Source organism: Diabrotica virgifera, chromosome 1, assembly GCF_917563875.1.
Source record: "Diabrotica virgifera virgifera chromosome 1, PGI_DIABVI_V3a".
Taxonomy (NCBI): domain Eukaryota; kingdom Metazoa; phylum Arthropoda; class Insecta; order Coleoptera; family Chrysomelidae; genus Diabrotica; species Diabrotica virgifera.
This window is the reverse complement of record NC_065443.1, coordinates 4865501-4883534: the sequence shown is the minus strand read 5'-3', so window position 1 is coordinate 4883534 and position 18034 is coordinate 4865501. Positions and strand designations below refer to the sequence as shown.

The 18034-nt window shown below is 32.5% G+C and overlaps 1 protein-coding gene across 2 annotated transcripts in view; it reads left to right on the top strand.

Annotated features, from left to right (window-relative positions):
• Window positions 1-9854: 9854 nt before the first annotated feature.
• LOC114334986 (sodium-independent sulfate anion transporter) overlaps window positions 9855-18034 on the top strand; it is a 125873-nt gene continuing 117693 nt past the window's right edge. Inside the window, exon 1 of one of the 2 annotated variants that reach the window (XM_050654232.1) lies at window positions 9855-10104. In XM_050654232.1, coding sequence (XP_050510189.1) covers window positions 10070-10104 — 35 coding nt within the window. In that variant the 5' untranslated portion in view covers window positions 9855-10069. The remainder of the gene's footprint in view (window positions 10105-18034) is intronic. The other variant, XM_050654224.1, reaches the window with a different exon arrangement.

The window sequence follows — 18034 nt, the reverse complement described above, 5'->3', positions numbered from 1 at the left end:
GTCGCGATGAGGGTCGCGATGACGGTCGCGAATTCAATGCTTTTTCCCCTATTCAAAGAAAGTGCACAACGTGCCTAAAAAAGTTTTCACTTCAATAATCTGCTATGCAGACGATGCAATACTAATCTCTCAAAGTGAAGATGATTTACAGTATGCTGCGCCAGTTTAATATAACTGCCAGAAAAATTAACGTGTTAATTTCACCAAAAAAGACAGAATGCATGGTTATAACAGCAAATCAAATAAGATGTAAATTAGAACTGGAGGGTCAGATAATAGAACAAGTTTAAATATCTAGCCATCACACTATCTAATTACGGAAAGCTCGAAACAGAAGTGCAAGATCAAGTGAATAGAGCAAACAAATCCGCAGGTTGCCTCAATGACACAATATGGAGAAATAAAAATATCGGAAAAGAAATGAAAGGCAGAATTTACAAAACAATCATCAGACCAATAATGACATACGCGACAGAAGCACTACCTGACACAGAGAGGACAAAAATATCGGAGATGAAAACCCGAAACTCGAAAGAGCGGAGATGAAAACCCTTCGAAAAATCGATATAATAATAATCGATATAATCGTAATACTCTATGGCTCTATGAGACAGAGCTAGAAGTACAGATATACGACGGAGATACAAGGTGGACAACATTAATAACTGGGTAAGAAACAGTAATAATAGCCGATAATTTACAAGACCTGCAAATACTCATGAGTAAAATAGTAAGGTGTAGTAGGGAGTACGGACTCTCTCTCAATATCAAAAAGACAAAGTTTATGAAAATTAGTAAAAACAACCATAATACTAACGAAATCTTGATAGTAGAGGGCCAGCAGATCGAAAGAGTAAAAAAGTACACTTACCTAGGGACACTTATAACCGAAAATAATGACTACACTGCAGAAATCAAAGTCAGAATCGAGAAAGCACGTTCTAATTTTATGAAAATGAAAAAGGTCCTATGTAGTAAAGATTTAACATTAGCTCTTAAAGTACGCCTAACAAAATGCTACGTATATAGTGTACTATACTATGGACTGGAATCATGGACGTTAAATGTAGAGACAATGAGACGACTTAACGCCTTTGAAATGTGGACGTATAGAAGAATTATGAGGGTTCCCTGGGTAGATAGAGTTACGAACAATGAAGTACTGAGAAGAATAGGTAAAGAGAAGGAAGTTGAACTGACAATTAAAGAAAGAAAACTACAGTACCTCGGACATGTGATGCGGGGCGAGAAGTATGGCATCCTGCGACTCATAATGCAGGGAAAGATAGATGGCAGAAGAAGCATCGGCAGAAGACGAATTTCATGGCTGAAGAACCTGAGAGAATGGTTTGGATGCAGCTCAAAACAACTATTTAGAGCTACTGCCTCAAAAATTAAAATAGCTATGATGATTGCCAACCTCCGTAGCGGAGATGGCACCTGAAGAAGAAGAAGAAACAGAAGAGTAGAATGGAATGACCACATAAGCCGAATTACAACAAATAAAGTAGTAAGGACAGCGAATGATGGTTCCCAATAGGAAGACGATCAGTGGGAAGACCACGAAAACGATGGAACGACAACTTCCTGGAGGCACATTGAAAAAACAGAGTCATGTCTATATAAAAAAAAGAAGAAGGAGACATCTACCGTTTCATATAATTAGAAAAAATCTATTAGAGATATTCTTGAGATATAAAAGATAAACCTGTCTGTCCCCTTGTATCTAGTACTGATGTATTACGTTTGGTTAACCAATATATGTAACGAAATAATTAAATCAGGTTTAATAAGCAACGACAATGCTAAAATAATTATTGTTATATAAAAAAAGTGTCAGCATATGTAAATTATAAAAATTATCATAAATTATAGTAGAATGAACATTGTAGAGATAAAATCTTGTATATTTCTACGAAAGTATAAAGTTTTTCACACTAATAGACGTCAGATTTGACCTCTAAGAATCATAGGGACAAGCTGAATTTTGCTGAGAATGCTAATTTTGGGACCCCGAAAAAGGTGCAAAAAGTTTGCTACTCCTACCTCCAGGCTTTCCCCTTAAACTTCCCAGCACATCGATTTACCAAGAATATGTACGTCGTATAGCCACTTTACACCATGCAACTAATTGCGCAATTAATTGCACAATTTCTTGCAGCAATAGAAATTGCATCGTGTCATACGCGAATTGCACATAAAAGCTGCAACTTCTTGCAGCAATTTCTTGCTGCAATAAGTTGCAGCTAGATAGAACATGTCCTATTTTTCATGCAATTTTTTCTGCAATTTGGGTATATTTTTAGTAACTTTTAAGGCTACACTGTTTGTTTTGACATTCTGTCATCCTAAATTTCAAACTAAACAATTTTTGACAAAACTAGAGGAACTTTTTACCAATTTCACGCTTCACAGATAACATTATTCTGGGGGATAACTTTAATTATGCAACATAGGGATTAAAGAACCTATATTCTATTTTTATTTCTTTTGTATTTAACAACTTGTTTCCTTTTGTAAATGAATAATGTATTATACATAATACATATTATACTTTTCTCAAATTATAATCTAACATTTTCAATCTAATATATCTGATAACTCTACTCAAACAATTACATTTTTAATTTATAAAAACAACAACCCAAAATTTATGGTATGTCAAAGTTTCTGTCCATTTCATGTCAGTTTATACAATTACTTGCACTGTGTAATCACTTTATTGCAGAAAGCTAGTTGCAACTTATTGCAGAAGTCCTTGCTGCAAGAACTTGTGCAATAAATTGCAGAAAGCTAGTTGCAACTTATTGCAGAAGTCCTTGCTGCAAGAACTTGTGCAATAAATTTCGCAATTACTTGCATCGTGTAAAGTGGCTAGTAGAAAAAAGTTTTTCAAACAAGAAATGTAGCTGAAAAAATTTTAAACGAAAATGTTTATTAGAACTTTTTGTGTAGGATGAGCCGTTCTCTCAGAAATAACGGGTGAAGCTACCGGCGATTTTGAATGTCAGTTACATGCGCGAAATCAATTTTTTAAATAAAATTTGTATCAACTCGACGGTAAAAATTATGATCTTTTGATCATAATGTCCTGTCGACAAAAATCGAAATGATTTTTAAAGGTAAAGAGTGCAGCTTTTGTATGCAATTATTGTATTTTGCTGAAAATGAAGAGTTTCAATAAAGCAGTTACATAAATAAGCGCTGCTCGATTTTTTTGTTATTTTTTTTAACATTCTCATGAGACCAATAAAATGTATAACTTCCATTAATCTATCACTATGGAATTTCCATTGTTAGAGCTTAATCTTCAAAACCTATAAAATGAAGGTTTGAATATAAGTTTTGTCAACAAATATGAGGTATTTGAAGTATGCCTAAAAACGCGGAATTTAAACATTCATGTTATAAATGATCTAAATGTTTAAAAATGTTTTTTTAAGACTAAGTTTTCAATCTAATAGCACATAAAACAACATCAAAATGTTACTCTACATCCTACCAGATTGAAAACAACGGGAACCTTCTCTGGTTACACTTCCGAGGCTTCTATAATTTGCAAGCCATAACGGATGCTGAGACTAAGGAAGATGAGGGAATTGTACAATTTATAATTCACGTCCCATCTGCTCAGCGCGGTAAAGTTCCAACGAGAATGGTTCCATTCGTACTCCAATCAGAGTAAACATGTAAATCAAAAATGAATAAACCATTTTCAATTTCGTTGCAACGCGAAAATACAGCCGCATTATTATTCTAGTTGAATCAGAGGGTGCAGCAAGCACCTCTACCGGTTTCGAAACTTATTAGTCTCTCATCAGGAGGCACATATGCTGCTCTCTCTGACCCAACCAGGACAAACCCCGGCGTGCAGTGACGGATTGCAACGAACGAAATGGCAGGGATGCCCTAGCGGCAACTGCTGTTCTTTACATGCTAAACCACTAAAAATACATCGGTTAACCTTTTAAATATCGACTAAATGTCTCACGTTAAGGCATTATATGACCTTCCACGAAGCACGTGGGTTGTTACGTAAAAATTATGTGTCTTTACATTGAGGACGGTGAGAGTCAATTCGCACAGCTAACAACGATGTTATTGAAGAAATCAAAGACAGAATCGAGTCGGCAAATCGCTGTCTATTCGCACTTGATAAGCTTATAAAAAAAATTAATAAATAGAAAAGCACCGGGTCCTGATAAGATAAATAATGAACTGCTAAAATATGGAGGAGGAACACTACTCAAATGGCTCCTAAAATTATTTGTCGATATAATAAATATCGGAGTAGTACCAGCGGAATGGAAGGAAAGTCTCCTGCTAGCGATACTCAAAAAGGCAGACTCGAAAAATCCTGAAAATTATAGAGACATTAGTCTGATGAACAGCACATTAAAATTGTTGACGGCAGCCATAAAAGATAAAATCGAGGAAAAAGCGAACATGGCAGATGAACAACAAGGCTTCCGGAAGAACCTCAGCACAATAGATGCAATTTTTATTATCAGACAAATAGTAGAAAAATCTATTGAATATGGATAACCAACATACATGTGCTTTGTAGATTTAAAAAGTGCTTTTGACAGGGTGAGGCGAAATGATATCTTAAATTTATTACAAGCTGAACAAATATGTAGACCACCAGATAATAAGGCTAATTAATGAAATTAACAAAAACAACAAGACCAGAGTTATAATGTCAACAGGAGAAACAGAATGCATAGAACTAAACGGAAGAATCCGCCAAGGAGACTCGCTCAGCCCATTGTTATTCAATATGGTGATGAATCAAATAATTCACGAAGTAAGAAAACGACATGGATACCACATGGGAGCGCATAAAATCACGATACTATGCTATGCCGATGATGCAGTACTAATTATTGATAACGAGGATGACCTACAAAAGCAGCTCCACACTTTCAATATCACAGCAAATAAACTTAATATGAGAATATCAGTAGAAAAAACTAAATGTATAGTGATAAGTAAAGAGCCGCGTAGATGCAAGTTAGAAATAGACGGCAAAATTGTAGAACAAGTAATCAAATTCAATTACCTAGGAGTAGAGATCACTAGTGACAGGAATATAAGTGAATATCACTAGTGACAGAGACCACAACACAAGCACAAAAGCGGCAAGAGTAAGTGCTTGCCTCCGAGAAACCATATGGAGAAACAAATATCTGACCACGGAAAGCAAAATAAAAGTATACAAGACAACAGTAAGACCTATCCTAACATATGCAGCGGAGACAAGGACCGACACAAGAAAGACGAAACAACAAATCAACAATATCGAAATGAAAGTATCAAGATCAATAGCGGGCATATCATTAAGAGACAGACAAAGCAACAGAAGTATACGAGAACGATGCAAAATTCAGAATATTAACAGGTGGATAAAAACAAGAAAGAAAAACTGGAACGAACATGTAAACCGAATGAAACCAGATAGATTAGCGAACATCTGTAAAAACAGCAAGCCGTATAGCAGAAGACCCGTTGGAAGGCCGCCGAAAAGGTGGAAAGACAATGTACAGTCAACAACAACTGAAATAGAATAAGAGGCAAACAAACAGGAGTACTCCTTGTCGCGCGAAGAAGAAGAAGAAGAAGAAGAAGAAGAAGAAGAAGAAGAAGAATCAAAAAATCTTTCAAGAGGTTCAAACACCACAATCTATAAATCCATCGTCAGACCTGTACTAACATATGGATGCGAAACGTGGACCATGACCAAAGCAAACGAAGGACAAAACATTTTCGGACATCACCACAAACCAGTATAGGATCAGAACCATTCTACAATCGAATTAAAAGAGCTCTACAACGACGCCGATATTGTCAAAGAAACTGGCAGTTGCCATAAAGTCATCGAAATGTAAACTCAATTTTTTTGCATCCCACATGTTGGGAATTTAAATACCTTACCTTAGGGCATTATTCCTGTTGCCTTTTGCCCATCACAAGGCATTTTAAGTAAATATGCATCTGTAAAGCATACATTTTATATTTGAAGGGTTATTAGCCCTATATTTCTTTGGTGGCTCAGCTAGCATCCAGACTGTCTTACACTGATGATGATTTTGTAATAAAATCGAAAACGTTTTGTTCTGATGTAGCCCTTTAGGGATTTTAATAAATTTTATACCTTTTACAAAGGATTTATTCCAATTTTTGTGATTGATGGTATACAGCCAACTACAGGAAAACTTTTCTTTCCTTGTGGATTTTGTATTTATTTTACATAGCGATCGAAACTATATTATCGATCGCTATGTAAAATAAATATATTATTTTAAATGCGAGAATTCACAAATATAACGAATATAAATACCAGGGAGCAAGGGTCGGAGCGAGGATACAATCCATTGCTCTCCGTAGTGAGCACAACTTTACATTAACAACTGCATCTGCTAAGAATTGCTCAACGTAAGATGAAAAAGTCGATGATTAGTGTATCATTGCGGGACCATTAACAAACAAAGAACTACGATTGAGAACAGCAGTCACAGATATTGTATATCAGGAAGCTAAACTTAAAAGGAACTGGGCCGTTCAATGGCCCGTCTGACAGATGGGAGATGGACAAAAAGGTTGCTCTAGTGGAGACCAAGAGCGGCAAGAGCCGATAAAAGAAGTAGAGGAAATCACCCACTCGATGAACGGACGATATAAAAAGAATGACTACTATAATTGGATTCTAAGTGCCCAGGACAGAAGAGAGTGGACGGAAATATGGGATTCCTATATCCAGCAGTGGATGCAAAGGGCTGATTGATGATGATGATGATGATGGAGATGGACAAGCCACGTGCACAGACTTCATAACGAGGAACTTGTTAGACTGGTATGAGAGGAGATTCCTACAGGCAAAAGACCACTTGGACGTCCCAGAATGCGATGGAGAGATAACATCCAAGCAGATCTCCGGAAAATGAGCATTCCATGTGACCCTAGGTTGATGGAAGACCGAACAAATTGGAAGAAAGTTGTACAATCAGCCAGGACCCACCCAGGGTTGTAGCGCTCCATGATGATGGGTCAATCCATACCAAGTGGTCCAATATAAATTAAGTTGGTTGCTTGACTATTTTTAATATTTTTTATTTTTCTACCTTTTAAACTACAGTCTATAGAGACTACAGAATTCCATTTATTTTATTTTTAAAAAATTTAGTTTGCCGATGACGGCCATTTTTGTTAAAGCGTATCGATCATTTTCACGGAAAACATGGCTTTGCTCTTTAGACAATATTTTCACTGAGGTTTGTCCTAGAACAATAAATCAAAAACCAAACATTTTAGAAAAGCATGCTCTAAAAAACGGCTTATAGCATTATTTAATTTCAAACTACCCTTAAGACCTTAACTCAGTGGTTTCCAACCTTTTTGTATCTGCGCCCCCCCTTAAAAACCCAAAAATTGTTGCGCCCGTTTAATGTTTCTAACAATCTAATTTGATAAACTCAACTGATACTATAATTTATTTAATGGGCTACAAAATAGTATACCTACAATATCATGTAAAAATATACAAAAAATAATAATAAAATTTGCTTTTTAATAGTATTTATCTCTTCTGTAAAATAATTTTCAGACATTTTGTTACAATTTCCTAATGATAACAAACAATTGTAACAGCTACAAGCCCACCTTGCAACAGTCTCGCGCCCCCTAGGGGGGCGCCCCCATAGGTTGCAAACCACTGCCTTAACTGAACCTCAAAATTTGAAAAGATTAACTGATAAAATTCCATATTCAGCATTTTTTTAACAGCATAAGGCAAGCTGATAATGGTTTGTAATTTTTTTCTGCAAAAGACATACGTACATACTTTAAATAAAAAAAGTTTGACCTTTGAGACTTAAGTAAATTTTTTCAAAAAAAAATCTCAAAAATGTAATTTTTTGAAAAATCTCAAAGTTTGACCCATCTCTGATGGGCACTGATGAAAAAATTTGAAATTTGGCTGAATGTTAGCCCCTAGCAAATAGAATAAGGTGTAAAAATTTGGAGGTGCAAACTTACCTCATATAGGAGTTACAGGCCTGAAAATTTGGTCAAAAATCAAAATGGTCAAAATTTGAGCGTTTGCGGGCAGGGTAATTAAAATTCAAATAAACTGTCTAATGAAATAAAAATTAATGTATTTTCACCAGATTTCACAATGAATACAAATTTATACAGGGTGGGCCAAAGAAAAGAGTTCAGCTTGATATTTGGCGGTTATTGGATTTTAAGGGAATTCCGAAACAGGTCGATTTTTATTTTTAAATTACAATTTTTTTATATATATTTCATACGTCTTCATGACGTGTCATCGTCAGTGACGTCATCCATCTGGGCGTGATTACATAATCGATGATTTTTTTAATGGCAATAGGGGTCGTATGTTATCTTATTTGAAAGAGTGTTCAATTCTCTGTTCAGTGGTATAAACAATAATATAATTATTTATACAGGGTGGCCAAAAAAATAATTTTTGATTTAAATTAATTAACACAAAAAAAGAATGTATGTAATTTATTTAACTCAAAATACATTTTATTACTGTTGTGAAATAAACATTTTTTCTATTTTCTGACAGCAGTACAATGTATTTTTAGTTGTCACAAGACCCCTATTCCCATTTAAAAAAATCATCGATTACGTCATCGCGTTCTGATGGATGACGTCATGTAGTATGAAATGTATCCCAAAAAGTTGCAATATAATAAAAAAAAACTGGACCTATTTCGGCATTTCCTTAAAATCTAATAGGTAACTATTGCCAAATATCGAGGTGGACTCTTTTCTTTGGCACACCCGGTATAAATTTGTATTCATTGTGAAATCTGGTGAAAATACATTAATTTTTATTTCATTAGACAGTTTATTTGAATTTTAATTACCCTGCCCGCAAACGCTCAAATTTTGACCATTTTGATTTTTGACCATTTTTTCAGGCCTATACTCTTATATGGCGTAAGTCTGCAACTCCAAATTTTCACTTCTTATTCTACTTGCTAAGGGCTAACATTCAGCCAAATTTTTTCATTCGTGTCCATCAGGGATATAAGGGGTCAAACTTTGAGATTTTTCAAAAATTACATTTTTGAGATTTTTTTTGAAGTCTCAAAGCTCAAACTTGTTTTATTTAAAGTATGTACGCATGTCTTTTCCATAAAAAAATTCCAAACCATTATCGGCTTGCCTTATGCTGTTAAAAAAATGCTGAAAATGGAATTTTATCAGTTTACCTTTTCCAACTTTGAGGTTCATTTAAGAATTTAAGGCCTTACGGGTAGTTTAAAATTAAATAATGCTACAAGCAATTTTTTTACAGCACACTTTTCTAAAAAGTTTGGGTTTTGATTTATTGTTCTAGGACAAACCTCAGTGAAAATATTGGCTAAAGAGCGAAGCCATGTTTTCCGTGAAAATGACCGACACTCTTTAACAAAAATGGCCCTCATCGACAAACTAAATTTTTTTAAAATAAAATGAATGCAATTTTGTACTCTCTATAGATTAAGTTTAAAAGGTAGAAAAATAAAAAATATTGAAAATAGTCAAGCAACCACCTTTGGACCACTTGACTTGGATTGGCCCTGATGACATTTCTTCTGGTTGTTACCTGTAATTCCAGGTGACTTTGTAACTATCACCATGACTAAATAGGTAAAAAAATCTTAATAAAAGCTGTAATTAATTGCCAAAAATCAAATAGCTTGGTTACTTTATCACCGCTTCGGTTTAGCGAATCATTCCTATCGGTCAACGAATTCATTCGGTATAACGTAGTACGTTGTAGTACCAAACAACCTCACTATTCATGCTGGTCCACTGCCACGAAAGCGTTTGTAGCTTTCAGTTGTTTGGCACTGATTCACGTGACTGTCGCTACAAAACGCCGGTCAACAAACGCGCTAACTTCAGTTGTAATAATCTTCCGGTTGCGCTGGTTAGAAAGACGCGCTCTACCTATAATATTGTTCAGTTTGTTTATTTACATCGTTTTGTGGTTTGACTGTGTCAGTAGTGGCAACGATTTTCAAAGACAATTACAGGAAAAGGGTTAAAGATGCCTGTCAACAAGAACGAGCTCAGAATAAATGTGTAAGTAATTGTTTTTTGTTATTGAAAAAAAAACTTGCTAAATTAAGGCAATTGAGAGTGACAACTTTTTTAGATTTCAATTGGTGAAGAAACGTTCTCTCTCTTCATAACATCGATATTAAATTTTTATTTTAACACAAATGGTAACACAAACCTTGCGCAAGTTTTTTTGCATTAATTATAACTGATATTAAGGGTCGTTTAAACACAGCGATAAATCAAACAACTTATCAAGGTCAATCGAGTTGTTGCAACTTATCATTGTGTGTAAACGGTGCATCGCACAACTTATCAAAGTTGGAGTTGGGTTGAAGGTGGTATCGCATTGAATCGCAGCGTCTAAACAGCGTTTCAACTTGTCATCACAACTAGTTGCTGTGACTTGTCGTTGTGTTTAAACGACGCTTCAACTCGATTGACCTTGATAAGTTGTTTGATTTATCGCTGTGTTTAAACGATCCTTTAAGGGTCGTTTAAACACAACGATAAGTCACAGCAACTAGTTGTGATGACAAGTTGAAACGCTGTTTAGACGCTGCAATTCAATGCGATACCACCTTCAACCCAACTCCAACTTTGATAAGTTGTGCGATGCACCGTTTACACACAGTGATAAGTTGCAACAACTCGATTGACCTTGATAAGTTGTTTGATATATCGCTGTGTTTAAACGATCCTTTAAGCGTCGTTTAAACACAACGATAAGTCACAGCAACTAGTTGTGATGACAAGTTGAAACACTGTTTAGACGCTGCGATTCAATGCGATATCACCTTCAACCCAACTCCAACTTTGATAAGTTGTGCGATGCACCGTTTACACACAATGATAAGTTGCAACAACTCGATTGACCTTGATAAGTTGTTTGATATATCGCTGTGTTTAAACGATCCTTTAGATACCTACTTTTCAAAATTTGATTTTTTTGACATATTCGTCACATCACTTTTATTCAGTTTGATTCGATACATTTTTTCTATGAACTTTTGGTACTCAGTGGTGTCATGGCAAAATTAGCAGTGCCGGAACGCACCGCTAATTTTTGTTTACAAAACCTAAATTCTCTATTTATTTTTTTTTCTTTTCTTAACCAGTGTGGGAACGGCGTTCCCACGCGTTCCCACACCATGACACCACTGTTGGTACTCCATAAAAATGAGATGACTTGGTGAATCTATAAAGCGAATATACAGACAACTTGGTCCTATTTGTAGTACATACCATGAATTCTCCTTGGAGTACCTAAACTGTCAAAAATTTTGTTAAATATTATACAACGATTTGCAAATAATAAGGACACATTTATAAAGAATACACAACATTTTCTAAATAAATTATCAAAATATTAAATTTAATTTAAATATTAGTAAGTTTCGGCATACTTTTTTTTCTACATATAAACAAAATTTTGGTCTAGCCATAGACTCTGCGACTCTGCTTTTAGCTTTTATTAGCGAATACCTTAATATATTTATGGAAGATTTCGAAACAAGAAACAAGTATTATTTCTAAACAAAAGGCCCTTTACGGGTAAGATACCTAATGAAAAATTCCCCCAACTCGACTCGAATTTCATATAGGCCACTTTTTAGCACATATACACAAACCCACTTTCTGAAATTTTTAGCCCCTTAGTTGCTCACCTCACCCACCTAGAGCCTAATTAGGCTTTTTAGGATTTTATTTTTTATCTCAGCCTCATCGAGAGCTAGCGAAAAACTTTAAATAAAAAAGTTGTAGCTTTGAAAAGTTCTGTCTGAAAAATTTTTGTTTAAGAATCATAAAAAATGTGTTAAATTTTGTTTTCTTCAACGCCCTGTGTATTGAAAATGGCGTTAAAAAATTTTTTTACTAAACAAACCCCAATTATTTTTCACTTTTTAACATATCCTAGAGGCGGTGTTTCCTTTTTTGCAACACCCTGCATAAAATTGTATCTAAAAAGGGAAAAAAAAGCAAAAATATGCGGGTTTTTATTTTCAAAAATACGTTTCACCAATTTTAAAAATCTGAAACAATTCACGGTGAAATATTGTGCAAAAATACACTTTATGTATTTTTTTTCGTAAAAACGAGTGTCTTAGTTTATTTTTTAGACTCATTTGAAATTTTAAAATCGTTCTAAAAATTTAAAATTTCCCGCCAAAAAAATTCTGACAGAACTTTTTGAAATCTACAACTTTTTTATTTAAAGCTTCTTGCTAGCTCTCGATGCGGCTGAGATAAAAAATAAAAACCTAAAAATCCTAATTAGGCTCTAGCTGAGTCACGTGACCACCTGGCACCTAGTGTGCTAAAAATTTCAGAAAGTGGCTTTGTGTACATGTGCTAAAAAGTGGCAAATATAAAATTCGAATCGAGTTGGGGGTATTTTCAAGAAATAAATATTTACCATGTCGGGATAGTAATAGAATAGGATGAGTTTTTTCCTCATTATTTACTAGCGAGAATTCTATCATTGAATTTGGTGGTTTTTTTTAAAGAAACATCACATGATATGATTTTTCTGACGGATATTCTTTTAAAGTAAAGATTAATTCATGTAATTGAATGAACTATCTTTCAATAAAGTCATTCCAGGAATGCATTTCAAACATACTAGCAATATCATTTTCATTTTATCACAGATAATGGAAATACTAGAATCGAGCGCTGGATTGACAAAATTGATTAAGATTTTTTTTAAATTTTGTCTTTCTATACTGTTTTAATTTCACTAGTAACAATAAAGACGATTGTTTATACCTCTTCTGAACTATTATCTAAATACCAGTTTTTTTTTCAATTAGGATGATTAAAAGCTTTTGGTAGTTTTTTTTTGTTTTTGTTTTCTTATATGTTTTCGTCAGTGTCTTCAATTCTTACACTATTCTCGTATACTTTTCTAATGTAATTCAGTGTTTATACCTGTAAATTAAAATGCTTCCGTTAAAAACAGCAATAATTATTATATCGTATTATAATTATTTTATCTTTTTTTCACATTTTTTCTAGATTTTAAAATGTTTTCTACGGCTTATAAAATGCAAATATTTTGTCATAATATAATTTTGAGTATGTACTTTCATAATAACAAGTTAATGCACTGAAAATAAGTATTAAAAATAAACGAAAAAAATTGTAAATAATGAGGTACTGGCGTTTATTATTATTATTATACTATTGCAATAAATATTTTACACGTAAATATAAAACAAAAATATCTGCAGTGCTCATGAATTCTATCAAAAGAATTTGCTGTAAATACCTTCTTATAAAAAATGTAAAAAAATTATAAAAGGATTTTTTAATTCAAATCATATTTTCATTACTAACGTTTATTTACATAAGCTATGCAGGAGATGTAAACATTAGTTGACAGCGATGTCGTCATCAGCAACATTGAGATGGCTATTTCGTTCAGTTTTTGAATATTGTTGGATATCAGTTGCTTGTATAATCGCGTAAATTATTCATTAATTTAATTAACAGGATTATTTTTCACTATCTATTCATTGATTACAATAATTTATATACTATACAATAAAAAGTATTAATCGAGAAATGAGAAAAAGTTATAAAGTGATTTTAATAATATACTGTTATTATGGCACGAGTAGATAAATTTTGCACATCTAAAACATCAACTAAAATTGTTGTTTACATGCCCTGCATCGCTGATTGAAATTTATTATATATAGAGCAATTTACTTTCGTATTTCTTATGCTGTACAGTAGAGTGGATCTAGCAATAATCTAAAACCGACGCAAATTAGTGAAATACAGTATACCTAGTATTTATTTAGATATTGTTACAGTATTCTTTAGTCCTTTTATCAAACTATACATCGTATTTTTTAATAAGTTCCCTTATTTTCATAAATAATAACCTTAATTAAAGGTTTGGCATGAATATTTTACATAATATTGTATATCAGAAGATACATAATATTATTATTTGTCACTTTGTTTTCTTGAGTCTCATACGCAAAAACTGTTTGTAAACATTGCAATAACAATGCGTTCAAAAAGTTTAATTGTTAATATTATCACTCTTCTCAAATTCGTGCGTTGAATTAAAATAATGGTATACCACCCACCTACTTATATGGTAATTGATATTGAAAACAACATTTTTTAACGATAACAAAAAACAATCATCCAGAAAAATAGTAATCATAGTATCAATTTATAAAAGTACATCCCATCTACAAGTCTTTTTGAAAAAATTGTTCTGAAGGGGATAGGGGCAAAATCTTGGTCCAATATATTTAAATGCATTCATTTTTGTTTCGAATCCGAGAAAACTAATAAATATTTTTGAAAAATTTAAACGCAGAATGAAAGATTACATTATTACAGAGGGGAGAAGTCCCTCAGAATAAACAAAAAGTTTCTGTTGAATGAAATAATTGAAATTAAAAATCACACTCAATTTTCACATTTTTCACCCCTGTAACTTATTAAAATAAACATTATAGAAGTTTTCAGAGACTTTCGGCACTCGGTAATAATGTAATCTTACATTCTGCGTTTAAATTTTTCAAAAATAATTATTAGTTTTCTCAAGTTTCCAAAATGATGAATGCATTTAAATAGTATTGGACCAACATATTGCGCCTGTCCCCTTTAACACTATAATATGGAGAAGCTGACATATTAACACTGAGATGAAGTCAAGAATATATATAAAGCCAGTGTAGGACTAATAATGACATATGCATCAGAAACAAGACCCAATACATCCACAACATAAAGACTACTAGAAATCGCAGAGAGATGAGAGTACTCTCATGAGTACCGAGAAGAATTATAGGAAATACGCTGAGAAATCGAAAGAGGTGTGAAGACAGAAGAAACTGTAACTAGTTCAGAGAAATAAGGAAATAAAATGAATTTTTTGAAATGTCACTTATAAGTGTTAAATTTGTAAAAATTATTGTAAAAATAGATAAAACACATTAAAAATCATGATAATTATCATAAAAGACGAAGTCCCACCAGAGGAGTCCCATAGGAAACGTTTTGCAATCATTTCTTGAATTTTATGAGAAATTTTCGTAGGTCCGAAAAACAACATGTAATGGTAATTGAATTAGTGAGGAGAGGAGCCCAAATTTCGAGACAGATGAGCGAAAAAAACTTTATTTGATTCCTTTTTGTAAATTTTAAAATTAATTAGTGTTGTTTAAGACCATCAAAATTGAACCCTCACGCACAAGTTGTAGGTACGTACAACTTCAGTGAGGAACTGAGTTTATTATTGTATAATTTATTTGCTACGAATAAACTCTATTATTATTATTATATATTATTATTAAAAATATCCTGTTGGTGACACAACCCCCTCCAGGCCGAAACCAAATTTTTTGAGTAGTATCTATGGACATCTATAATAATAACCTATATGTTTCCTGCAACCGACTTTGATGATATACATAGTTATAAACAATTGAAGATCAAAAAACGGTAAATTTTCGCTTTTTTCGTCAATTACCAAAAAGTTAAGCACTTTTTTAAGTTAAGTTAAGTTAAGAACAAATTTGAGAGTAAGAAACTCATAAATCGTATAAAAAACTTCAATGTGGTGTTCGCTGATTATGTCTATCCTTATTGGTTGCTTAAAAAATTGAAAAATAAATCATAAATTTTGAGTTTATATAAATATTCACAACTTATGTAAAAATTAACTTGTAACCTTCTTATTACACGGGATGCTGAGACTTCTGGTGCTTAAATCATACCCTAAATTTCAAAGCAATTGGTAAAATAGTTTAAAAGTTATTTAATTTGTTTAACCCAAATTCATTTTTTTGCAACACTATAAGTCAGAAAATGATGAAGTTACAGTAATACTTTGGATGGTTTATGAAAGAAGAAAATTTACATGTTAATCTAATTAAAAAAAAGTGACAAAAAGTAATTCTAAATGTTGCAAAATTATTTTGCAAGAACAAGTGAATTAAGAAAAGGGGGCTAACTTCGTCCTTAATTGTCCTAGGACAATTGTTTAATTGTTTTTGAAGTTATACTTCTTTACCGGCGATATAGGGTGAATTTTTATACGTTAAAACCTATCAGCCCGGCGCATGAGCATTATAACTTTGTTCTGATTGGATGTTCAAATGACATGTCAAAAATTATCCGATATGGCAGCTGTAGGACAGCTGTGGTTTGGAGGTAAAGGTAAACAAATGTATAATATATTAGTTTTATTGTTGTGAGGACAGAAACAAAAAAGTTTATAATATTGTAGTGACTTTTAAATAGTTTTTAAAAGCAACAGGTACGTAATAATTGTTAATGTATCATGGGTATAAACCTACCTATTTGATCTGCCAAAATACATAGTATGTAATACTTTTATTTATATAATTTGATTACAATCATAATTTCTATCAATATTCACCTAATATATTGTTTTCTTACTCTATGTTTTGTTGTATTTTTTCAATTCTAAATCATTTCAATTCAAAATTAAAATAATTTGATCAATTTTCAAAATATCAAAATATCACAAGTTTAATTCGTTTAGTTAGTCGATCTTCGTAAATAATGACACATAGTGTCCGTGGCTAAGCTTGGAAGGCGAATGAATTCCAATACCAACCGCGCTTATCAGCGCTGGTTCGAGTCCCAATAGAAACTTTTTTTTTTGTTTTTTTTAATACATTTTATGATTGTAAGTATATTTATTATATAATTGTATTTTCAGAAAATACGTATTTAGTTAAAAATTTTTTCGACAATTAATGTTCAGACATCATTTGTGGCTTGTTTAATGTGTTTGTGTGTGTTTTATTTTATTATTTTAATTTTTGGCACTGTTCTAATAAAAATGTTCGAGAAGTAGTAAGTATAAATTAGTTTAATATTTAAACAAAATATAAATAAAAAGTATATTAATTTCGTTTAAATCATATAATAGAAGTATAACTTCTTACGTGCGTACAAAGTACACACACATTCTTTTTCTTTCTAAATGTGTATAAAAATTCAGTCTTTCTAAATATGAAAAACTAAATTTTCTACGGGTAAAGGTTAAAAAGTTATTCTAATTGTTTATAAGTAAGCAAAAAATCGACATGTTTTTGCAAAATTATTTTACACTGTTTAAAATTACTTTTTGTCATTTTTTTTATTTAAGTTAATAGTATAAATGTTCTTCTTTCATAAACTGTCCGAAGTATCACTTTAACCTCATAATTTTCTGACTTATAGTGTTGCAAAAAAATGAATTTGGGATAAACAAATTAAATAACTTTTAAACTATTTTACCAATTGCTTTGAAATTTGGGGTATGATTTAAGCACCAGAAGTCTCAGCATTCCGTGTAATAAGAAGGTTCTAAGTTAATTTTTACATAAGTTATGAATATTTATAAAAACTCAAAATTTATGATTTATTTCGCAATTTTCTAAGCTACCAATAAGGATAGACATATTCAGCGAACGCTATATTGAAGTTTTTATACGATTTATGAGTTTCTTACTCTCAAATTGGTTTAAAATGCTTAACAGGTTCACTGTCCAGGTTTTAGAGTGGAAATTGCTCATAAGTCCAGTTATGTTTTTGTAAAAATTGATATATTCTGGCTTTAAATAAACAAATAATGTTGTAAAATATATAATTATATAATTAAAAAATATTTGTTTTACAGCATACCACATATGGACTGTGGACTCTATAGAACAAAAATGACCAAAAGTTGTCTCGTGAGTCGACAGACCATATGTGGTATGTGCGTACTTTCCTCATTTTATCCATTTTTTCCCTGTATCTAATAAGAAATGGCATAGACAACTCATCAATTACGATAAACTTAGGTCGTCTTTATGTTCTAAGACAACAAAATACCTGAAATTAGCTACCAATTCGCAAGATCTTGACCTGGTACAAAAAAGTTGCTGTCGATATTCTGTTTGGAGTGGGTATCCTAAATACAGTTTAT